At 45.8% G+C, this 24,946-nt stretch overlaps 1 protein-coding gene and 1 long non-coding RNA gene across 3 annotated transcripts in view; both read right to left on the bottom strand.

Annotated features, from left to right (window-relative positions):
* Positions 1-2,103: 2,103 nt before the first annotated feature.
* LOC144694972 (uncharacterized) lies at positions 2,104-5,351 on the bottom strand. Its single transcript, XR_013579841.1, has 2 exons — positions 4,797-5,351; positions 2,104-3,979 (listed from the first exon to the last, which is right to left on the bottom strand). It is a non-coding gene; the product is annotated as an uncharacterized LOC144694972 (long non-coding RNA).
* Positions 5,352-5,609: 258 nt separating this feature from the next.
* The window catches only part of ggcx (gamma-glutamyl carboxylase), a 32,624-nt gene continuing 13,287 nt past the window's right edge, over positions 5,610-24,946 (bottom strand). For both annotated transcript variants that reach the window (XM_078565790.1, XM_078565789.1), the window contains 10 exons: positions 23,500-23,606; positions 21,607-21,770; positions 20,423-20,715; positions 15,936-16,067; positions 13,963-14,114; positions 11,495-11,664; positions 8,455-8,585; positions 6,748-6,895; positions 6,036-6,231; positions 5,610-5,900 (listed from right to left, as the gene is read on the bottom strand). In XM_078565790.1, the coding sequence (XP_078421916.1) occupies positions 5,735-5,900; positions 6,036-6,231; positions 6,748-6,895; positions 8,455-8,585; positions 11,495-11,664; positions 13,963-14,114; positions 15,936-16,067; positions 20,423-20,715; positions 21,607-21,770; positions 23,500-23,606 (1,659 nt within the window). In that variant the 3' untranslated portion in view covers positions 5,610-5,734. The remainder of the gene's footprint in view (positions 5,901-6,035; positions 6,232-6,747; positions 6,896-8,454; positions 8,586-11,494; positions 11,665-13,962; positions 14,115-15,935; positions 16,068-20,422; positions 20,716-21,606; positions 21,771-23,499; positions 23,607-24,946) is intronic.

Here is a 24,946-nt window from a genome sequence, read left to right as displayed (position 1 = left end):
GGTGACAGCTTAGTCCTTATTCTCTAATTACACCCTGCACCACATGTTCAAATATGTATGTAACTTTACAGCTGCAGTTAGTGCCAACCTTAGTTTGTGACTTGCATTCATGGACTACTGAAATATGAAACATTTAGGCACTCCCATTGGACATCATTGTCCATGATCCAGTTAATATGGAGAAGTCAAACAAATGAATTTGCACAGCTGAGTCAGCCAGAGTGGAATATTGCAGTTGGATTAAAATTAGGAAAGGTTTTGAGGGTGAATAGCAAAATTTCAATTAATTTGCAAGCTAATCACTAGAGGTGATACTCCAGGGTTAGCATAAAGGAAATCTGAAATAAGACAAAATACTAGGGAAAAACTCCACAGGTCTGGTAGTATCTTACGAGGAAAGGTTGGACAGTTTTGGCCAGTATCCATTATTTGGAAAAATGAGGTGACCTTATTAAAACCTAAGATCCTGAAGAGGTGGATGCCAAGAGGATGTTTCCCCTTGTGGGAGATACTAGAACCAACGACAGTTTAAAAATAAGGGGTCATGTCTCCCAGTTAAGGAGATGAGATTTTTTTTTTCTTGGGGAAGGTTCTTGGTCTGGAATTTCTCCCCAGAGAGCTGCAGAGGCAAGGTCATTGAATACTTCTAAGGCAGAGTTAGATTCTTGATTGACACGGGAGTCAAGACTATAGGAGTTAAACAGGAAAATAGAATTGTGGCCACAATCAGATCAGCCATGAACTTATCCAAGTGGCAGTACAGGCTTGAGGGGTCAAATGGCTTACTCCCAATTTGTATGTTAATATGTACCCAGGAAGTTGGTAATTAGGTCAGGATGTTTATGGAATTCTGGGATATCCAAGGGCCTAATGAGTGATGAACAAAAAAATTACTGGAGCAATGAATGGGGCTAGAAGTCAACAATCTTGGATCTGATAGTCTACAGCCTTTGGTTTTAATGGTGGCTGCTGCAATAGAAGGTAGATTGATTAGATCTACCAGATTTCTCTAGATTCTGGAGCAGTTCCCCCACGTTTGGAAGGTAGCAACTAATTTGATGCTGAAGGGGCAAGAATACTGCACTATCGGCCTGTTTGCCTTTTCCCAATTAGTGATGTCTGGCTAGAGTCTGTTATTAGGCTTGTGATAAATCACTGCTTAGTCAATTGGCGTGCTTTCATGAAAGGCACTATGAGTGTAATTAATTAATGAGATTGCAAATGAGTGGATGTAGAATTTGATAAATTGTCAATTGACGTGGTTACTTAAGGATTAGGTCTCGGAACTGGGTATAAAGCTAAAGGGATTGGCTAACAGGAATACGTGGGTCATTTTCAGGATGTTAACGTGTAACAAGTGGGATACTGCAAGGATTGGTGCTTGGAACTTGGCTATTTATCAATATTGCTGAAAAGAGACATGTTGCCAGAGCTTTTTGTCTTGCGCCTTAAGTGCCAAATGTCAAATTAGTGCTTTATACTGCAGCAGTAAAGGGTGCTAACTGGTTGGTAGAGACTTGTTGTTTGCTCTGCAAACAAGAGGAATATGTTCAAGCCTTGTGCCTTTTTTTTTAATTGCCTGGGAGTTTGGAGAGCCTGTAGTTTCCCCATTGCTTTCTCCATGGCAACGCCAAGTAAACATTCTTTTCTCCTGTAGTATAAATTGTTGTGATCGTGTGAAATTTGACATTCTTGTTTGTCCTGACAAGTGCATGACGAAGAGGCTCGGCAACGTCCCTTTTTAGCAATGTCCAAGTTCTGTACCACCAAGCAACTATTTATTGATGTTAGTAACTCTGATGAGAAAACCTGAAATATGTCCAAAAGCATGATACTGTGGATACTGGAAATCTGAAATAAAAACAAAACACAGGAAACACTCATCAGTTCTGGCAACACCTGTAGACCATTATCAGGTTAAACCTTTCATGACATTGAAATATATAAGTTTGCTAATTAAGCAAAGTCGGCTGTGAAAGTAAGCTATGGGGAGGTAACAAAGGGATATTGACCAATTAAGTGATTAGCCAAAAAGGTGGTAGGATGTAATGTGTGGAAATGTGCAATTATCCACTAACAAAAATACAAAAGCAGTAGTTTACGTGAGAGACTAGAAAATTTTACCATTTCAGGTTCCTTATACATGAATCACTGTTAACAAGTAGGTACAACAGGTAATGAGGAAGGCAAATGATATGCTAATCATTATTGCACGTGGTTTGGAATTTAACTAAATTTTGCTGCATTTATATAGGTGAGACCACATCTATAGTTTTGGTTTTGTTATTAAAAAAAAAGATGCACTTGCTTCAAGAGATGTGACTGAGGTTCAGTAGACTGTCTTGAAGCAATAATAACTAGCATATGAGCCTACTTAAGAGCCTCATGGCACCTGGGGTTAAATCACTGGGAACTCCTCATAGAACCTTGTCCTATATTCTCTGGTGTTTAGAAGAATAAAGGGTGAACTCACTGAAATGTATATGATTGAGAGAGCGGTACAAGGGGAATCCCAGGGATATGGGTTCAGGGTGGGATAGAGCAATTGATGTCAGTGAGTGACAACAACCTGGAACTCACTGCCTACAAGAGTGATGGAAGCAGAGACGATGAATGATTTCAAATAGAAATTGGATGGGTACTTGAAGGAATTAAACTTGCAGGGTTAAAGGGACAGAGTGGGGGAATGGGACTGACTGGATAGCTCTGCATAGAGCCAGCATACACTCAATGGGCCAAATGGCCTGCACTGTAATGAGTCTGGGCTGCACTAAATAGGGTGCCACAGTCCTTGCCCCCAAGCTGAAATGTGTGGGGGTGGGGCCAGAGCTCATCAAATAGCTATTAATTGATTTGAGATGGGACTTCTGCCCTCAGCAATAGGGAATTCTGACTCTTGACAGCTTCTGGCCAACCAGTCCCTGGGAGAGATGACCATTGCATGAGGAGGTGTGATGTGCTGTTTCTGGGATTTGAGGAAGTGTGGGGGGTCTTGCCACAGTCAAGCTGGCAAAGGGGGTGGGAGGAGGGCCCTTCAGTGGGCCTGGCTGGGGGCTGTTAAGGAGGGACCCCACCTCCAGCCTGCACAGGGAGAGCTGCTAAGCTGGATGTTAGCCATAGGCCTCTCCCACTGCTATTTAAATCCCAGTGATTTAACCCCAGGTGCCATGAGGCTCTTAAGTAGGTATTAATTACACCTTCAAAACCACTGGCTGGGGAGTGTAAACTCCAGCCCTAATTGCAGTTCATGTGGTGAAGATACCCCCACAGCACTGTTATGGCAGGAGGTAGTTCCAGGGTTTTGACCCAGTGAAGCGTGCTAGTGATGGAGGGGATGAATGTTTAAGGTGGTGAATGGACACCAATCAACTGGGCTGCTTTGTGCTGAATGGTGTTGAGCTTCGAGTGTTGGAGCTGCACTCGTCCAAGCAAGTGAAGAGGATTCCATCACACTCCTGATGTAGATTGTGGAAAGGCCTTGGGGAGCCAGGAGGTGAGTCATTCACTGCAAAATACTCTTGTCTGACTTGCCTGGGTAGCCATGTGGCCAGTCCAGTTAAGTTTCTGGTCAATGGTAAACACCATAATGTTGATAGCAGGGGATTCAGTGATGGTAATGCTGCTGAATATCAAAGGGAGATGGTTAGACTCACTGAAGATGATCACTGCCTGGCACCTCTGTAGCACAATAGTCACTTGCTACTTAGCCCAAGCTTGTGTGTTACTTATGTGTGCATGGATTGCTTCAGTATCTGAGGAACCACAACTAGTACTGAACACTCTGCAATCATCAGCAAAATCCCTACTCTGACTTTGAAGGGAATGTTGTTAATGAAGCAGCTGAAGATGGCTGGGTCTAGGACACTACACTGAGGAACTCCTGCAGCGATGTCCTGGGACTGAGATGATTGGCCTCCAACACCGCTACCATCTAGCTTTGTGCTGGGTATGACTCCAGCCAGTGGAGTTTTCCTCACTGCTTCCTTCCCCTGCTAACCTCCAATTCTAATTAATTTCAATTTTACTAGGGCTCCTTGATGTTGGAAACAGGCACTCTCGCCTCACCTCTGAATTCAGCTCTTCTGTCCATGTTTGGACCGAGGCTGTAATGAGGTGGAGCTAAGTGGCCCTGCCAGAACCCAAACAGATTATCGGCGAGTACGTGCCACTTGATAGCACTGTCCATGACAACTTACATCATTTTGTTGATCGAGAGTAGACTGATAGTTTGGTAATTGGCCCGGTTGGTTTTGTGAACAGGACATACCTGATCAATTTTCCACATTGTAGGTAGGTGCCAGTGTTGTAGCTGTCCTGGGACAGCTTGGCTAGGGGCGTGGCTAGTTCTGGAGCCCAAGTCTTCAGTACTACTGCCAGGATGTTGTCAGGGCCCATAGCCATTGTAGTATCCAGTGTCTTCAGCCGTTTCTTGATATCATGGAGCGAATTGAATTGGCTGAAAACTGGCATCTGTGACAGTGGGGACCTCAGGAGGAGGCCGAAATGGATTATTTATTAGGCACTTCTGGCTGAAGATGGTTGCAAATGCTTCAGTCTTGTCTTTTGTGCTGCTGTACTGGACTCCCCCACCTCCCCCAACCAAACATTGAGGATAGAGATATTTGTGGAGCCTCCTCCTCAGGTTAATTGTTTAATTGCCCACCACCATTCAAGACTGGATGTCACAGGACTGCAGAGCTTAGATCTACTCCGTTGGTTTCAGGGTTGGTTAGCTCTATCCATCGCATGATGCTTCTGCTGTTTGGCATGTAAGTAGTCCAGTGTTGTAGCTTCACCAAGTGGACACTTCATTTTTAGGTATGCCTAGTGCTGCTCTTGGCATGCCCTCCTCTACTCCTCATTGAACCTGAGTTGATCCCCTGGCTTGATGGTAATGGTAGTGAGGGATATGCAAATTGTAGTCGGGTACAAATCTGCTGTTGCTGATAGCTCATAGATGCCCAGTTTTGAGCTCCTACATCTGTTCAAAATCTATCCCATTGAGCGGTGGGAATGCTACACAACACAATAGAGGGTATCCTCCATGTGAAGACAGGAATTCATCTCCACAAGACTGTGCGGTGGTCACTCCTACCAATACTGTCATGGACAGATGCTTCTGTGACATTAGGTTGGTGAGGATGAGGTCAAGTAGGTTTTTCCCTCGTGTTGGTTCTCTCAACGAACTGTCACAGACATCTCTGAAAACTGTCCTTCAGGACTCAGCCAGCTCAATCAGTAGTGGTGCTACCGAGCCACTCTGGGTGGTGGACATTGAAATCCCCCACCAAGAGTACATTTTGTACCCTCGCTAACTTCAGCACTTCTTCCAAGTTGTGTTCCGACTACAGAGGAGTATACTCTATGCTTGCTTTAAACCTGTTACCCTTCCAATTTTTTCTCAGTTCTGACAAAAGACCATCAAACCGAAACATTAACTGTATCTCTCGCCACAAATGTCACCTGACCTGCTGAGTATTCCCAGCATTTTCTGTTTTTATTTCAGATTATGCAGCACCCCCTGGTTGTTAGCCCTGGCCAAAGGCTCGCATGATCTGTTCTCTTCAAATGAGGCTGAGAGACTGGACTGAAAGATCTGCTCTCACAAACAATTGTAAAGATTCATTTATTTAAAAAAATAGTTCAGGTCTGTAGTGCCAGTTGGTGCGTGGAAGCCGGTGCCTTGGGTTCAGAGAAGTTTGGAATTTGAATATATGATGTGGTTGTACACCAATCACAGTTCAGCATGGTCCTCAGTCTTGGGCCATGCCTTCCTCTGGGATTCAGCGTCCACGTACTCATAAAGTTTAATGTTTACGTACTCAAGTTCCTCCATTAGTTGCTCCATGGGAGGTCGTCCGTAAAGGAGGTTCCGTATTGCGTAGCCAGTCATGAGGATGCTATGGGGGTGGAGAAATGTGGGTCAGAAATAGCTGTTAGCACGTAGCAACACCAACAAAACAAAGGGTCATCTCCCATCTAAAATAACAGCATTGACCGCCTGTAAGACCATCGCATTGGCATAAAATACTCACCTCCTTCGGAAGGTCTGGTGCTTTTTCTGCACAAATCTGACCAACCTCTCCGCTATCGTTGTGTTCTTCCTCCTCTCGTACTCCTCCTGCCTCCTTTGCCGACGCACGAAAGCCGCCAGCAAGGGGTCGGTGATGTTGATGTTCTCAGCACTTCCATTCAGCACCATCTGCACCTCTGGCAAAATGTCCTCCGCCTCTGAAAGGCAACACAAGAGGGTGACTGCAATAGGCAAAATGCTCAGCTCCTTGGCCACCGAATATTTTTAGCACTGAAAAGTCCTAGGAAAAGGGGCGAAACTGTGGGACATGTTAAAAGCTGCTGGGGAGGAGCAGCGTCATTCTATCCGTGCTTTTTCCTATCTGCTTTCTGAATTACAATTCCACCACTCTGGAAGAAATATTTGGATTTATACAGCACCTTTCATGGACGTCCCCACTGGCACATCTTTCTCAGGGAGTCCTGAACAGTTTTACATCCTACTTTGAAGTGTAGTCAGCTTTGTAAGGAAGGAAGTGACTATTCGTGGACTAAGATGGTTATTTTGGCCAAGTTGAGGGAGCAAAGGGTCAGGAATGAGGATCCTGGCTGCATTTTATTTGGTTCTCCCCATCTCAAAATCCTAGCAATCGAGAGTTATCTCTCCCCATCCTAAAATCAACTGGAGCCAGCGATCGAGAGTTATCTCCAGAAAGGACTTTACTCTGTACCCACCTGTTCCATTCTTGACCTTCTCCTGTAGCTCCACAAAACGGGTGTAATTCTCTTCAAACCGCACCATTGTAGTGTTCACGTAGATGTACATGTAGCACGAGGGATCCTCAGATACGGTGTACACCTGGTGGTAGTCACCAGCTGGCAGCTGCAACACATAGTAAGATCCTCTCTATCATTACAGCACAGAAGGAGGCCATTCGGCCTATTGAGTCCATGCCAGCTGTGTAGGTCAATCCAGTCAGTCCCATTCCCCCCGTACCCCTGAGAGTTTATTTCCCTCAAGTGTCCATCCAATTCCCTTTTGAAATCATCCATCGTCGCCACTTCCACTCCCCTCATGGGCAGCGAGTTCCAGCTCATTCCCACTCGCTGTGTAAAAAAGTTGTTCCTCACCCACCCCTGCATCTCTTCCCCGAAACCTTAAATCTGTGTTCCCCTAGTCCTTGCACCATCAGCCAATGGAAACAGCTTCTCTTTGTCTACCTCATCCAAACCTGTCAGAATCTTGTCCACCTCTATCAAATCTCCACTCAATCCCCTTTGCTCCAAGGGGAACAACCCCAGCTTCTCCAACCTAACCTTGTAGCTAAAATCCCTCATCCCTGGAACTATTCTGGTAAATCTCCTCCGCACCCTCTCAAGGACCCTCACATCCTTCCTAAAGAGTGGTGGCCAGGACTGGACACAATACTCTAGTTGTGGCCTAACCAGAGCTTTATAACGGTTCAGCATAACTTATCTGCTTTTGTATTCAATGCCTCTCTTTTGAAGCCCAAGATCCCATATGCTTTGCACACTACTCTCTCAATATGTCCCAACACCATCAAAGATGAACATATGAACCCTCAGATCACTCTTTCCCTGCACACTCTTTAGAACTGGGCCTTTACGTCTATATTGCCTTCCCCTAATCCTTCTGTCAAAATACATCACCTCACACTTCTATCTATTAAATTCCATCTGCCACTTGTCTGCCATTCTGCTAGCCTATCTATATCCTGTTTCCTATTTCCACCAGCCTGCCTCCTAAGCAGCAAGTTCTAGGCCGTTACCACTCGCTGTGTAAAGAAGTTCTTCCTCACATTACCTCCCCCACCGCCGTATCTCTTACCCAAAACCTTAAATTAGGTCACCTTCGTAAGAACAGTGATAAATTCTCCCCATCAGCACAAACTCATTACCAATGGGCCGGTCCAGCAGAGACAAGGATCACAGCTTGGATCCTCCTGCTCGGTACATACCAGTATCACAGGGGGTGGTGCAATTATTTGGGACAAGGTGGGGAGTCTAGGGTTGGTAAAGGGAGAGAAATTAAAATTGGACACCGGCTAACATGCTGAGGCTTACACGATCTAATGACGAGGGCAAGCTTCTGTATCCACAGACAACACTGCTTTTAAGAAGTGCAGCTATTGGAAAATCCCTGCACAGGACACACACAAGTCAGCCTTCTTAAGTTACTGCGTGTGCAGCTGGGCATAAGCATTTAAACAGTCTACGCACATTTAAAGGGATTAGCCATGCAGTAAAATAATAGAGGGTATGTAGTGCAGGAATGTGTGCACTCAGTCTGAAGTTAGGAGCTGTTCAGTGGGCCTTCACTCTAACCAGTCATGTAATCACATTGATCATTTTCTTGTCACAATAATTCAGGAACGCACTATTTTTGGCAACCACATCTTTCAAGAATACTTAGCCTCCGACCTGCATCTTTTCGCCCTCCTTCAGGGTGTAATTTTTCTTCTCGGCTACGACCTCCACAGCCACCTCCCCCTTCAGCACCTGAATGCTGGTGTTGCCCAGGTCTTCGCTCACAAAATTCTCCAGGTGAAGGCCTTTAAGCAGAGATTTAGGGTCAGTGCTTTCCACTGGTTAAAGAAAACCCAACTCCCAGTATTTGCAGAGCGTGTGCATCACATCTGACCCAACTGGTCTACGTGGTGTTTATGCCCCACACGAGCCTCGTCATCCTGCTTCTCGTCTAATATGTTGCAGGTGAGAATATTGGGAATAGTACAGGCAGGCGGAATTGTTATAGAGGATCAGCGCGATCACATTTAATAGCCAGCTACTATCTCTTTAGGTTGAAACTTATATAAAACGCTGGTTGGGCTTCCACTGGAGCACTGTGTTCAATTCTGGACACCGTTCGTTAGGAAGGACGTGAAGGCTTTAAAGAGAGTGCAGAAAAGATTCGCGAGAATTATTCCAGGGACCAGGAACTTCAGTTACGAGGATAGATTGGAGAAGCTGCAGTTGCTCTTCTTGGAGAAGAGAAGGTCGAGAGGAGATTTGATAGGGGTGTTCGAAATCATGAGGGGTCTGGACAGAGTGGATAGGGAGTGACTGTTTCCATTGGTGGGACAATCTGGAACCAGAATTTTAGGTGAACCAGAGGTGGCATGAGGAAAAGGTTTTTTTTAACCCAGCGAGTGGTTAAGATCTGGAATGCACTGGTGGAGGCAGGTTCAATCATGGCTTTCTGATGAGAAAATATCTGCAGGACTACGGGGAAAAGGCTGAGGTGTGGGACTAGGCAAACTGTTCTTGCAGAGAGCTGGCAGGGATACAATTGGCTGAATGGCCTCCTGTTCTGTAACCATTTCATGATTCTATCATGTTGCTATGAAGCCGCAGTGCTGTTAGGTGGTCAGGGAAATCTGACCGATGTACAGACTTTGCAGTAACTTTAAAATGATTGTGGAAAGGAAGAACTCCCATTTACAGCCTGCAGGGAGTCCCTCTGCTGTATTAACCAATTTCCATCAATAATTACACCACCTCATTCCAATGATTTCCCAAACCTGTTGTGTCATCGATAATCAGGATTTCCTTTTTTTTAAAAAAAATCAATCACTGCAAAACTGGATTCACTGCGTATAAACTGTTCATGTGTTTCTTTTCAAATAGAGAAACCAGCTAATGGGTGAGGGCCACTCTGTAGGAACAGTCGGATAGAGCAAAGATAAATCAGCAAGTGGTAACTAAGCTATAGAGGACAGGGATAGGGGACTGGCATTAAGGGAGACAGTGCACTGAGTCTATATTTAAACATAGGCTGGAGGATGAAGTTTGGAAGGACCTTTTGGCTCTGCATATTCCAATACAATGGATCCACTGGGAATAGGCAGTGTTTTAAACACTGGCTTCTCACGTTAGGGATCTGGATTGGATTATCTACACGGTGGATCAAAGTCTCCACTATCAAGAGGCTGTGTGAACTATGCTTGGGAGGGTCTCAGGTTCCTGCCTGACATTTATTAATAGGCTGCTGTATATGTGTGCGGAACACGAGGAGGAGCACTTCCTGCACATGTGCAGTGCAGAGTGTCAGCTGCTGCATTAAAATGAACAAGTTGGCTTGACACAGACTAACAATACTGTGCAGTCCTTAACCAATTGAAGTTTTTGTATCCACGTTCTAAACTGTTCCTTCTGTTTCAGTGAATTCTAAAGAAGTATAATCAGGACATTTCTGCAAATGAGATTCCCAACTTCCAATGAACCCAGAAACCACGGAGAATTGCTTGTAATATTTTTTGGTAAAAATCACTTTTAAAAAGCTGCTTAGGATTTGAAACAAGGTCCCTGGGATTAAGAGTCCAACTACTATCCAACTAAGATAATAGACGAGTCACACGGACTCGAAACATTAACTCTGTTTCTCTCTCCACAGATGCTGCCAGACCTATTGAGTTTTTCCAGCATTTCCTGTTTTTATTTTATATGCCATCCAACTAAGCTACCTGGGCCATGAAGGTTTCCCTGCACAAAGTCTTAATAGGCTGGGGGAGAAAAATAGCATTTAAATAAAACTTACTTATTTTGTTTATTTTCATGGTCCGATTTATTATGCATTGTGGCAAGTTAATTAGTGTTCTGGTGGGTGGGGGTGGGTGAGGGGGTGGGATTGATCCCTCTATAGATGCAGCCATTTCGCTACCTGGATATCATTGCAGGGCTTAATAAATCCATTGCCAATCACTGCAATAACACTCGTTCAATGGTAATCTAACAGGCAACTTTACAAAACCGGATTTCATATGGTGATTCGGATGTAGAAAAATTCCATTCTGTCACTGGCTTGAGGGACATGTTGCATGCGTGCCAGCAGTTAGAATATGTATGCGCAGCTGTTCCTGCCACACTTCCAGTCTGCAGCAGGAGTTATAGTGTTACTGATAACTATCATGTTCCTTGGCAGGCCATTCTCATTAAATACACACTTTAGTACAGGGCGCTGTACTTTTCATTACTCTCCTCTCAAAGGACTCCGACAGCCAGGGGGAAAGGCAGGGGAGGGGCAAAACAAGACAGCAGCTCCAGTCGTCATAGTTACTGAGTCGGTTACAGCACAGAAGGCAGCTATTCGAGTCCATGCCTGCTTCCTGCAGGGCAATCCATTTTGAGTCCCGCTTGACCACAAAAGTCAAGGCTGACACTCAAATGCGGTACTAAGGGAGTGTGGGAGGGGCTGTCTTTCAGATGAGATGTTAAACAGACGACCCATCTGCCCTTTCAGCTTGTGCGTAACTATTTGGCCTTGGGAACCATCACAGTCTGGACCAGTCCTGGTGAGCACACTTTCCAATCAGAATTGCTGTGCAACAAGCAACAGGGAGGACACTCTTACCCAGAGCAAGTGCTCAAGTAACAATCAGATTATTCAAGTTCAAGTTTATTGTTATAAAAACTCCGACCACGCCTCCCTCCCCTCCCCCTTCAAATCCTATTTCTAATTTACCTGGAAAATCTGCAATGAAAACCACATCCGTTTGATTATCCAACATTTTCTCAATTTCGTCAAACTTTGATCGCCAGGGTGAGAGATCAACCAGCAGGGGCATCAGCCAGGATGTCTTTTTAAAGGGAGACCACTCAGCCGTTACAATGTCAACCCGGGGGTCAAAGAGCCTAGATAGAAGAATTCTGCATCAATTAAACAGGAGCGAGCTCTTAAGCAGATAACTGTAAGTGAGGAGCCAGCCAGAGCACAGCAAAAGGCCAGAGTTCGAATCGAAAGGCTTTCTTGACTGAATGACTCATTGCTAGATGATGCTGTGCACTCACTCACTGAACCACTTAAATGCTAATTACCAAGGCTGAGGTAAAACTGGGCAACAGCAAATCAGCAACCCGATTCGTTATTATTCATTCATGAGGTGTGGGCGTCACTGGCAGGACCAACATTTGTTGGCCATCCCTAATTACCCTTGGGAAGGTGACGAGCTGCCTCCTTCAGCCACGGCAGACCATGAGGTGTAGGTACACCCACAACACTAATATGAGCCGCCTCGGGGACATGCCCTCCGTGCCATTTGGCACGGCGCGGAGGAGTTTCCTGTACGGACTGCTGCTGCACACCTTCCATTTTCTCACCCTCGTCCCCCGCCCGGACACGCCCTGGCGTGCCTTGTTGCCGTCCGGCGGCGGAGGCCCCCGATGGGAGGCCCTCTACGGAGGCGTCCTCCCACTTTCTATCGGGGACCTGGGTTGGAGGGTGTTGCACGCAGCAGTCCCCTACAATTGTAAAATGTGTAGGTTCACGGACTCCCAGGACACCTGCCCTTTTTGTGGTCTTGTGGAGTCCGTGGACCACGTTTACATAGGGTGTTGTAGGCTGCACTCCCTTTTCAGTTATTTAAAAAACCTTCTGTTACTGTTTTGTTTGCACTTCAGTCCCACGCTCCTGATCTACGGACACCCGGTCGGGAAGGAGGAGAACCTCCTCGTGAACCTGCTCCTGGGCCTGGCCAAGTTGGCCATTAACAGGTCCAGGTAGCGGGCGATTGAGGGGGGAGTCCCGCCCGATTGTTTGTCCCTCTTCCGCGGCTACGTTCGCGGCTGGGTGTCCCTGGAGAGGGAGCACGCGGTGTCTGCCGGCACTCTCGAGGCCTTCCGTGCCCAGTGGGCGCCGCGGGGACTGGGGTGTTTTGTTGACCCCTTTAATCACATTTTGGTTTAATGTTTGTAAGTTTCCTTTAAACTTTGTCCTTGGTTTTACAGCTGACCTGACTTAGGGGCTGTGCCTGATTTATCCCTTGTTTTTGTTAATTTAGTTAATTGTTTTAACTCTACAAGAGTTACACCCACAACACTGTTAGGGAGTTCCAGGACTTTAACCCAGCAGTGAAGGAATGGCAATATAGTTCTAAGTCAGGATGGTGTGTGTCTTGGGTTGGAACTTGTTGGTGGTGGTGTTCCCATGCATCTGCTGCTCTTGTCCTTCTAGGTGGTAGTGGTCATGGGTTTGGAAGGTGCTGTTTAAGGAGCCTTGGTGAGTTGCTGCAGTGCATCTTGCAGCTACTGTGTGTCGATGGTTGGAGGAGTGAATGTTTAAGGTGGTGGATGGGGTGCCAATCAAATGGCTGTTTTGTCCTGGATGGTGTCGAGTCTCTTGAGTGTGGTTGGAGCTGCACTCCTCCAGGCAAGTGGAGAGTATTCCATCACACACCAGACTTGGTGACTTGTAGATGGTGGACAGGCTTTGGGGAGTCAGGAAGTGAGTTACTCGCCACAGAATTCCCAGTCTCTGACCTGCTCTTGCAGCCACAGTATTTACATGGCTGATCCAGTTCAGTTTTTGGTCAATGGTAACCCCCAGGATGTTAATGGCGGGGTTTCAGCAGTGCTGATGGCTTTGAATGTCAAGGGAGATGGTTAGATTCTTTCTTGTTAGAGATGGTCACTGACTGGCACTAGTGTGGCACAAATGTTGCTTACAGGGGAGGTGGTGGCACAGTGATATTATCACCGGACTAGTAATCCAGGGTAATGCTGTGTGGACCTGGCTTCGAATCCCAATTTAGCAGATGGTGGAATTTGAATTCAATAAAAAAAGAACCTGGAATTAAAAGTCTAGTGATGACCCAGAAACCATTATCAATTGTCATAAAAACCCATCTGGTTCACTAACGCCCTTTAAGGAAGGAAATCTGCCATCCTTACCTGGTCTGACCTACATGTGACTCCAGACCCACAGCAATGTGGTTGACATTTGAATGCCCTCTGAAATAGCCTAGCAAGCCACTCAGTTAGTTGGGGGCGGGGGGGGCAGTAAATGCTGACCTAGCCCCATCTCATGAACAATATAAAACAAAAGTTGTCCAGGTCTTGCTGCAAATTGACATGGGCTGTTTCAGCATCCCGAGGATGCGCGAACGGTACTGAACATTGGGGAGTGACATGAACCAGTGTCCCTCTGGCTCTCACCTCTGCTGAAACCTATCATTTATAGACACCCAGATGTCGAAATAGATCTCAGGTTCAGAGATGTTGTATTTCAGCAGTTCTCTTGCAAGACAGTTGGAATACTGCTTTAACATGTCTGCATGGTCCTTCCAACGTCGACTCTGTGTCCACACCTGCACAGAACAGGAAGCATTTTTAGGCAAGTAATTCAGCAGCAAGAGAGTCAACATGGTTTTTACTAAAGGGAATTAGTGTTTGAGAAATTTACTAGGGTTTTTTTTGAGGACTTAACTAGTACAGTATATAAAGGGGAACCAGTAGATGTAGTATACTTGGATTTCCAAAAGGCATTTGATAAGGTGCCTCACAAAAGGTTAATACACAAGATAAGGGCTCATGGAGTTGGCATGGATAGAGGATTAGTTAACAGACAGGAAGCAGAGAATAGGGATAAAGCGGGCATTTAAGTTGGCAGGCTGTGACTAGTGGCGTGTGACAAGGATCAATGCTGGGGCCTCAGCTACTTACAATCTGTATTAACGACTTAGATGAAGAGACAGAGAGTAATGTATGTAAGTTTGCCGATGATACCAAACTAGATGGGAGTGTAAGCTGTGAGGAGGACACAAAGAGGCTGCAAAGAGATATAGACAAGTTAAGTGAGTGGGTAACAAGGTGGCAGATGGCGTAAAATGTGGGCAAGTGTAGTCTTAAGGATAGAAAAGCAGAATATTTTTAAAAAGGTGTGAAACTTGTACAGATTGATGTTCAGAGAGACTTGGGTGCAATTGTACAAGGAACACAAGGTTGGAATGCCGGTACAGCTAGCAATTAGAAAAGCAAATGACACCTTCATTGCAAGGGGATTGGAGTACAAGAATAAATAAGTCTTGCTACAATTATACCGGGTTTTGTTGAGACCACACCTGGGGTTCAGTTTTGGTCCCTATATTTAAAGGAAGGAAATACTTGCATTGGAGGCAGTACAGTGAAGGTTCACTAGATTGGTCCCTGGGATGAGAAGCTGAGTAAATTGGGTTTATCTGGAGTTTAGAGGAATGAGAGTTGATCTCATTGAAACATACATCATTCTGAAGGGGTTTGACAGGGTAGATACTGAGAGATTGTTTCCACTGGTTGGGGAATCTAGAACACGGGGGCACAGTCTCAGGATAAGGGGCCGATCATTTAGGACTGAGGAGATGAGGAGAAATTTCTTCACTCAGAGGGTTGAGAATCTTTGGAATTCTCTACTGCAGAGGGCTGTGGATGCTCCATCGTTAAATATATTTAAGGCTGAAACGGACAGATTTTTGGTTTCTCGGGGAATCAAGGGATATGGGGAGCGGGTGGGAAAGTGGAGTTGAGGCAGAAGATCAGCCAGGATCGGACTGAATGGAGGTGCGGGCTCGAGGGGCCGAATGGTCTACTCCTGCTCCTGTTTCTTATGGTCTTGTGAAAACGAAGACATCCTGTGAGCCTTGCATAGAACAAAACAATGACAAGAGTTCTCCACAGGTGGTAAGTGGGTAAATGTCACCAGGTTTAAGACCAGACCAAAGAGAAGTGGACGGGGCAGCAGTGATTTGCAAGCTCCGTGGAGGGACCAGTACAAGTGACAAAAACTGGCTTCAGTATCTTAGCATGTTAGGCAGTGAAAAGAGTTGTCAAAAAAGACAGTGTCCCACTACCGAGAGGCATTGGATAAGGGCAGTATTGGATAAGGGCAGTATTGGGTCTGAGATAGCAAGAATGAACTTTTAGTATGTATAACATCTTTAATATCTTCAGGACATTCCAAAATTCTTCACAGTGAATGAAATACTTTTTGAAATGTAGTCACTGCTAAAATCCGGTAAGCACTGGAGCGTCAGCCTAGATTTTTACGCTCAAAGTCCTGGAGTGGGACTTGAGCTTGGAACCTAGTGACCCAGAGGCGAGCTAGGGAGGGAGCTGGCAATTGGGTTGAGGGCTTTGACACCGTTTTAACTCACACCAGGATTTAGGTAGCCAATCTCTCCGGTTACTCCATCCTTATAGGTTATCTTGACGTGTTGGTGGAATCTGCTATGAACCATCATATCCCAGGAATATCCATACAACCCATTTGTCCAGTTATTGTATCCCTGTAAGAAGATGGAGCAATTAGACACTTCTATTTTTCACCATAACTTTTGTTTTAATTTATGACAACTTAAAAAGTAAAATTGGAGTCAGGTTTTGCTGGAAAGTTGAAAGAACAAAATTGAAGCTGTTGGGATGTGTTGAAGTGACTAACCCCAAAACCTTTCCTTTTTCAAATGGTTCAGTTTAATCCTGGGATATTCTGTTTGCCACCTCTTGAATATCATGTCTGGAAAAATGCATGACTTGGTTTCATCCATAGGGATGAGTTAGAGTCATTACAATACAGGAGGCAGCTCTCTCCAGAATGATCCAGTCAGTCCCATTCTCCCCCGCTCTATCCCCGTATCCCTCATGTGTCCATCCAATTTCCTTTTGAAATCATTCATCGTCTCCGCTTCCCCCACCCTAGTGGGCAGCGAGTTCCAGCTCATTCCCACTCACTGTGTAAAAAAGTTCTTCCTCACATCCACCCCCTGGTATCTCACCCAAAACTTTAAATCTGTGTCCCCCTAGTCCTTGCACCATCAGCCAATGGGAACAGCTTCTCTTTGTCTACCTTATCCAAACCTGTCAGAATCTTGTCCACCTCTATCAAATCTCCCCTCAATCTCCTTTGGTCCAAGGGCCCTTGTGTGGAGAGATGAGTTTAGCTGAATGATTATGTCAGTCTTTCACACCTATCCCTCCATGTGATGTATTCACTAGGACTTTGCCTGTATGACAGAAAGAAGAAGTGACTTGCATTTATATAGCGCCTTTCACGGCCTCAGGTATGGCAACAGTTGATGATGGCCATCGAGAGTAACACAGAGTCAGAGATTAAACCAAACCTGCGTTTGAAGGAATTTCCATTTAGACACAAGACATATTCTCAGGGACGAAGGGTCATGTCGGACTCGAAACGTCAACTCTTTTCTTCTCCACCGATGCTGCCAGACCTGCTGAGTTTTTCCAGGTAATTCTGTTTTTGTTTTGGATATTCTCAGGGATCCCTATTGAAACACACTCATGGAGGAGGAGTCTTTATCTAGTGTGGTCGGTAACTACAGGGAGTGGCTGAGGCAAATAGCATAGATACAAGAGAAAGAAGGAAATAAAAAGGGTATGTCAATGGGCGAGATGAAGCAGGGTAGGACAAGGCTTGTGTGGACATAAGCACCATCACTGAGCAGTTGGGCTGAATGGCCTGTTTCTGTGCTGTCATTCTATTCAATAAGCAGGAGATTCCTCTAAAAACTTCTGAGCACCTCGGAGATTCATAAAGCCAGCACTGGGTCAGCTGAGTCTCGGAGGAACACTCCCACCTAGTGGCCAAGATGAGAATGGACCGTTCGCCCCACACCACCAGAGCAGCATGGAGGCTAAGGACCTGTCAGCGGGGGGGGACATACAAACCAGGAGCAGGAGTAGGCCACTCGGCCCCTCGAGCCTGCTCTGCCATTCAATAAGATCATGCTGATCAGGTTGTTACCTCAACTCCACATTCCCACTTACCCTCGATAACCTTGCACCCCCTTGCTGATCAAGAATCGATCTATCTCTGCTTTAAAATTACTCAGAGAGACTGTTCCCACTGCCTTTTGTGGAAGGTGCAAGAATTTGAAACGCAGCATTGACAGGCTTTCAGAAGTCAGATTAAAACATTTTTCAGCAGCTCATAGACAGAGGAAAGAAATGGAGGGGGAGAGACAGAGTAGGCCAAACCACTGGACATTTCTCCAGCACTGCGACTCCACGAGGTGGGAGTGTTCCTCCGAGACTCAGCTGACCCAGTGCTGGCTTTATGAATCTCCGATGTGCTCAGAAGTTTTTAGAGGAACCTCCTGCTTATTGAATAGAATGACAGCACAGAAACAGGCCACTCGGCCCAACTGCTCAGTGATGGTGCTTATGTCCACACAAGCCTTGTCCTACCCTGCTTCATTTCACCCTATTGACATACCCTTTTTATTTCCTTCATTCTCATTTAGCTATTTGCCTCAACCACTCCCTGTAGTTACCTACCACGCTAGGTACAGACTCCTCCTCCACGAGTGTGTTTCAATAGGAATCCCTAATGAACTAATTATTGAAAATGCAACAAAGGACATAACTCTTGACACTGTGACACCAGGATACAGCTACACGTTCACTCTCGGCACCCCACTCCTCAATCGGTACAGCTCCACTGTGATTCTCCCCACTTCACCACGTACAATTCAATGGATCCCATCCACACCATCAACATCCTGGAGTTACCACTGACCAGAAACTGAACTGGATTAGTATAAATACTGTGGCTACAAGAGCAGGTTAAAGGCTGGGAATTCTGCAGAGAGTAACTCACCTCCTGACTCCCCAAAGCCTGTCCACCATCTACAAGGCACAAGTCAGTAGTGTGATGGAATGCTCTCTACTTGCCTGGATGAGTGCAGCTCCCACAACACTCAAGAAGCTTGACACCGTCCAGGAGAAAGCAGCTCACTTGATTGGCACCCCATCCACAAACATTCACTCCCTCCACCACCGACGCACAGTAGCAGCAGCGTGTACCATCTACAAGATGCACTGCAGCAACTCACCAAGGCTCCTTCAACAATACCTTCCAAACCCACAACTGCTACCACCTAGAAAGACAAGGGCAGCAGATTCATGAGAACATCACCACCTGCAAGTTCCCCTCCAAGTCACTCACTCACTGACTTGGAAATATATCGGCCGTTCCTTCACTGTCACTGGGTCAAAATCCTGGAACTCCCTCCCTAACAGCACTGTGGGTGTACCTACACCACAGGGACTGCAGCAGTTCAAGAAGGCAGCTCACTATCACCTTCTCATGGGGCAATTAGGGATGGGCAATAAGTGCTGGACTAGCCAGCGACACCCACATCCCGTGAATGAATTTTTAAAAAAACTCTCAACTGTATCACAGAATTATACAAATTTGGAGCACAGAAGGCTCTTACACTTTGAGACAACAGGCAGGTCAGGAAAGTATTAGTAAGAGGAGAGCGTCAAAGCATGTTCAATCCTGTGATAAAAGCAAAAAACTGCGGATGCTGGAAATCCAAAATAAAAATAAAAATAGCTGGAAAAACTCGGCAGGTCTGACAGCATCTGCGGAGAGGAACACAGTTAAAGTTTCGAGTCCGTATGACTCTTCAACAGAACTAAGGAAAAATAGAAAATAGGTGAAATATAAACTTGTTTAAGGGAGGGGTGGGACAGGTAAAGCTGGATAGAGGGCCAGTGATAGTTGGAGATAACCAAAAGATTTCATAGACAAAAGGACAAAGAGGTGTTGAAAGTGGTGATATTATCTAAGGAATGTGCTAATAGGTGAGATTAAGGATAGAAAGCAGGACGAGCAAGGTACAGATAGCCCTAGTGGGGGTGGGGTGGGGGGGAAGGGATCGAAAGAGGCTAAAAGGCAGAGATAAAACAATGGATGGAAATACATTTAAAAATAATGGGAAAAGAAAAATCTATATAAATTATTGGAATAAAGGGGGATTGGAAAGGGGGTGGGGATGGAGGAGAGAGTTCATGATCTAAAATTGTTGAACTCAATATTCAGTCCAGAAGGCTGTAAAGTGCCTAGTGGGAAGATGAGGTGCTGTTCCCCCAGTTTGCATTGAGCTTCACTGGAACATTGCAGCAGGCCAAGGACGGACATGTGGGCATGAGAGCAGGGTGGAGTGTTGAAATGGCAAGCGACTGGGAGGTCTGGGTAATGCTTGCGGACAGGCCGAAGGTGTTCTGCAAAGCGGACACCCAGTCTGCATTTGGTCTCTCCAATGTAGAGGAAACTGCATTGGGAGCAACGAATGCAATAAACTAAATTGAGGGAAGTGCAAGTGAAATGCTGCTTCACTTGAAAGGAGTGTTTGGGCCCTTGGACGGTGAGGAGAGGGGAAGTGAAGGGGCAGGTGTTGCACCTTCTGCGGTTGCATGGGAAGGTGCCGTGGGAGGGGGTTGAGGTGTAGGGGGTGATGGAGGAGTGGACCAGGGTGTCCCAGAGGGAACGATCCCTGCGGAATGCCGCCGGGGGGGTGAAGGGAAGATGTGTTTGGTGGTGGCATCATGCTGGAGTTGGCGGAAATGGTGGAGGATGATCCTTTGAATGCGGAGGCTGGTGGGGTGATAAGTGAGGACAAGGGGGACCCTATCATGTTTCTGGGAGGGAGAGGAAGGTGTGAGGGCGGATGCGCGAGAGATGGGCCAGACACGGTTGAGGGCCCTGTCAACCTCTGTGGGTGGAAATCCTGTGTTTGCCTGACTCGCTCTGTACAGGTTGGGTCACTGACCAGGACCTGGATCCCTGGTTGGCATTCCCCTCTCCAGCCACTCGCGATTTTCAGATGGAACACCTTACCTGTGTGATGAAATGCGAATAGGGTAAAAAGAACTGCTCGGCGAGGTAGAGGACTGAGAAAATCGTTCCTAGCTGCTGTCTAAATGTCAACGCGCTGTGGCCGGCACGCTCCTGCTTTCCACCCTTCCTGTCAGGCTCCACCCCGGGATACACACACGAGCTGCTCCGCTGGGGCGGGTCCGCAAGCGGAAGCAGGAGCCTCAGGAAAGCCGGGAATTTCTGAATCATTGCCCTTGGCCAGTCGGTGTGGCAGAAGAGCAGAGACGTCGCCAACATGGTGTAGGAGAACATTCCTGAAAGGAGAGGGAGACATTCCCAGGATATGATTACAAAAATCATTCAAATAATATTTTATAAATTTTTGATTTCTCTTCCCTCCTATAGCTTCTCTGTGCTTTGATTCTTACTGGGGTAGTCCCACAGGCCAACCAGCGGCTGCCAATGTCAATAGGGCAATTTGACTACATTAGGTAGCAGACAGAGCTCGATACAGTCCTCACAAGATTCAGCAACACAGCAAGGTCTGGAACTTCAGCAGTCTCAATGGTTTTAATGGCTCAGTGATGTAATGTCAAAGGAGTCACAAAATTCAGATGCAAAATCATAAATGCATTCTCCTGCCCACACCACCACCCCCGCCCAACCCTGGCAACCTATTTTGTTTCCTCTCTGTCTTATCTCTCCGTTCTAGAACAGCAGGGCATCTTATCTCGTTTGACTGAACCACCTTAAGGTTCCGTTGTGCCATGCATGAGCACAAGATGATAAGAGGCTCAGTCACCATGCAAAATTACATAGGATATCCAGCACAGAAACAGGCCATTCAGCCCAAACAATCCATGCTGATTTTGTGTTCCACTCGAGCCTCCTCCCATCTCTTCGTCTAAATCTACCATCGTAACCCTCTATTCCCTTCTCCCTCGTATGTTTGTCTAGTTTCCCCTTAAATACATCGATATTATTTACTTCAACCTGCCTCCACCACCCTTCTCAGGCTGTGCATTTCAGATCCTAACCACTTACTGCGTTACAAAACAAAAAAGATTGTCCTCATGCCTCCACTGGTCGAATTGCCTTACCCAACACTGGCAATGGGAGAGCTGCGTGGGGGTGGCCTATGGTACTGTTCAGATATGGTACTGACAAGAGATCTCAAATGCGACTGGATGGGGAGAGGTAGTCACCTATGCTGAAGAGCTGGGAGTTCATGCAATGGAAGTAGCTGACAAAAATCATGGCGTACGGGCGGGTGAGGTCAAAGAAGAGAAGGTATCCAGCGGTCAGGTCCAGGACAAGACCTCCACCATGTATGATCAGAACACTCACTAGTTCCTCAGTAAGCACCAGCCTGTACAAAGGGGAAAAACAGAGGGGTTAATACTATGGATTTCTGAATGGGCAAACACTGAGAATAAAGGTTTTCTCCATGTCCACACAAGGAGGTCCCAATGAAGTTTAGCAAACGCTACGAGAAGCAGAAGTAGACCATACTTGAACCTATTCCGCCATTCAATGTGATCATGGCTGATCTTGGCCTTCAACTCCGCTTTCCTGCCCACTCCCCACATCCGTAGGTTCCCTGAGAGACCAAAAATCCGTCTTTCTCAGCTTTAAATACTTTATATTCGACTATGAAGCAGCATCCATAATCCCCTGGGGTAGAGAATTCACAACCCTCTGAGTGAAGAAGTTTCTCTTCATCTCAGTCCTAAGTGATCAACCCCTTATCCTGAGACTGTGCCCCCTGGTTCTAGGTTCTCCAGCTTGCTTGCACAACCTCTCAGTGTCTACCCTATCAAGCCCCTTCAAATTCTTCCTTTTCAGATAATAATTCAATTCCCTATGGAAAGTCTTGATTGACCCCGCCTCCTCTACACTCTCAGGCAGCGCATTCCAGATCCTAACAATTTGCTGCATGAAAAAGTTTCTCATGTCTCCATTGCTTCTTTTTCCAATCACCTTCGATCAGTGCCCTCTGGTTCTCGATCCTTCCGGCAATGGGAACAGTTTCTCCCTATTTACTCTGTCCAGACCCCTCATTTTAAACATCTCTATCAAATCCCCTCTCAATCTTCTCTTCTCCAAAGAAAACGGTCCCAACTATCAATGTAGCTGATGTTCCTCATCCCTGGAGCCATTCTTAGGAATATTTTCTGCACTCACATCCATCCTAAAGTGTGGTGCCCAGAACTGGACCTCCAGCTGAGGCTGAATCAGCATTCTGCACAAGTTTAACATAACTTCCTTGCTTTTATACTCTAATCCCTTGTTAATAAAAGTAGGTTAACGCCGTGCCCATTTCTGGTTTCAAGGGCCTCTCAAGTCACAAGTTGGAAGTTGAAGAGTAAACTATCAGTATTGTAAATATGTGGCTTGATGTAAGTAGAGAAAAATCTTGTAAGCAGTCAGGAGGTCAGTTATCACCTGTAGAGAGAACAGACATGTTTAGTGTGTCAGCCACGGCTCAGTTGGTAGCACACTTGCTCCTGAACTACAAAGTTCCAATTTCAAGTCCCACTGTAAGGCTTGAGCACAAAAATCAAGGCCGATGCTCCAGTGCAATAGTGAGGGAGTACTGCACTGTCGGAGATGCTGTCTTTTGGATGAGATATTAAACCGAGGGCCTACCTGCCTGCTTGGGTGCAATGTAAAAGATCCCATGGCACTATTTTGAAGAAGAGCATGGGAGCTATAAAGATCGTCCTGGCTAAAATGTATCCCTCAACCGACATCACTAAAGAAAAACCAGATTGTCTGGTCGTTATCACATTGCTGTCTGTGGGATCTTGCTGTGTGCAAATGGGCTGCTGCGTTTTCTACATTAAAACAATGACTGCACTTCAAAAAGCATTTCATTGGCTATAAAGCACTTTGATACATCTGGTGGTCGTGAAAAGTGCTATATAAATGCAAGTCTTTCTTTTACTATTTCAGGTGAAGGCCCTTATTTAATGGACCTGTTCTCTCCACAGATGTTGACTGATCTACTGCATGTTTGCTGCATGTTCAGAATGCATTTCAGACATCCAGCATCTGCAGTTTTTATCTTTTACTTTTAGCTTAACAGAGCTACTTACTTAAAGGGGTCAAACAGCCAATGGTGTGCGAGATGGTTCATGGAGTATCCACACACCCAATCAGTATCGAGCTTCTTTATACCAGCAATGAAGTACACAATAAAGACCTGAAAGAGAATAAAGGACAAAATGAAGGGTCTATAACACCGAGGTTACCACGACATCAGTAAGGAGTGGCATTAACAGTAAGAAATTCTTGTAATTGGGGTTCAGTCGAACTGCAAGAAATACCCATGAGGACAATCAAGTATTTCTGTAACTGCTGCAATGTCGGAAACATGGCTGAATGTTGCACAGCAAGCTCCCACAAACAGCACAATGACCAGATAATCCATTTTAGTTGAGGGATAAACTTCCCCTGAGGGAGAACTCCCCTGTTCTTGTCTCTATTTTAACCAGTTCTACTGTAACCAGTGGTGCTCTCAGCATTTCTATGATTCATTCTTAACTACATGTAGTACATCCGAAACATGCCACTTCCTTCAAATCAAACTTACTGTGCCGCCCCGACTCACTCATTCTTTCCCTGAACAATATACCTCCCTCAGCTTCCCCTCCTTCCTAAAACCTGCGGTGTTTAAAAATCCAAGGCTGGAGTCATCTATTCACTATCTCCCACGTCAGGGGATGGCAACCTGGAAAGCCACTGAAAAAACAATGCCTGAAATAAGAATTATTGGGAGCCGTAAGATGAAATTCACATTTCTATACCAAATACTTGGCAAACTGACAAGTGTCCTTGGTAGAAAGCATAATTTGCATATCTTCATTCAGCTTCTCCCATTTAACTTGGGGTCACCACAATGCTGGTTGATCATTCTTCTCTATCTCCTGTCAGTCACCTGCTGCTCTTCCAATCCCACTGCCTTTAAGCCTCTCGCCACCGCATCTTTCCACCTGGTTTCAGGCCCTGCCTCTTCTTCTTCCTGGCAGCCCCATCTTCATCATTCACCTCACCACATTTCCTCGCTCTCTCTCTCCACAATAGAGGACCATAACACTTCAATCTCTTCCCAGCCCCTTTCTTCGCTGTTCCCACAATCTTCACTGACTCCCTGATGTGCCAGTTTCTGATCTTGTCCTTTCTCATTACTCCACACATCCATTGCAGTTTCCATATCTCATTAGTATCCAGTCGTTGTTCCTCTCTTCTTGGTGTTGCCCAAGTTTCTGCACTATATAACAAAACCAGTCTCACAACTACCTTGTAGATTCTTCCTTTCAGCTTTAGTGAAATTTTTCTGTCACCTAACACCACTGCATTTCTTCCAGTTACTCCAAACAGAGTTAATCCGTTGCTTAATTTCCATTCCCATACTTCCATCTTCTGCCACCACTGACCCCAGGTACTTCAAGTACACTGATTCCAAGCCTTCACCCATAGTCTTTACACCTTCACTCCAATCCTTTTCCCTAGGCTCCAACTGACAGGCCCTTGGTTTACTGA

This window comes from Cetorhinus maximus, chromosome 20 (genome assembly GCF_964194155.1).
Source record: "Cetorhinus maximus chromosome 20, sCetMax3.hap1.1, whole genome shotgun sequence".
NCBI lineage: Eukaryota > Metazoa > Chordata > Chondrichthyes > Lamniformes > Cetorhinidae > Cetorhinus > Cetorhinus maximus.
This window is presented reverse-complemented; position numbering and strand designations above follow the sequence as displayed.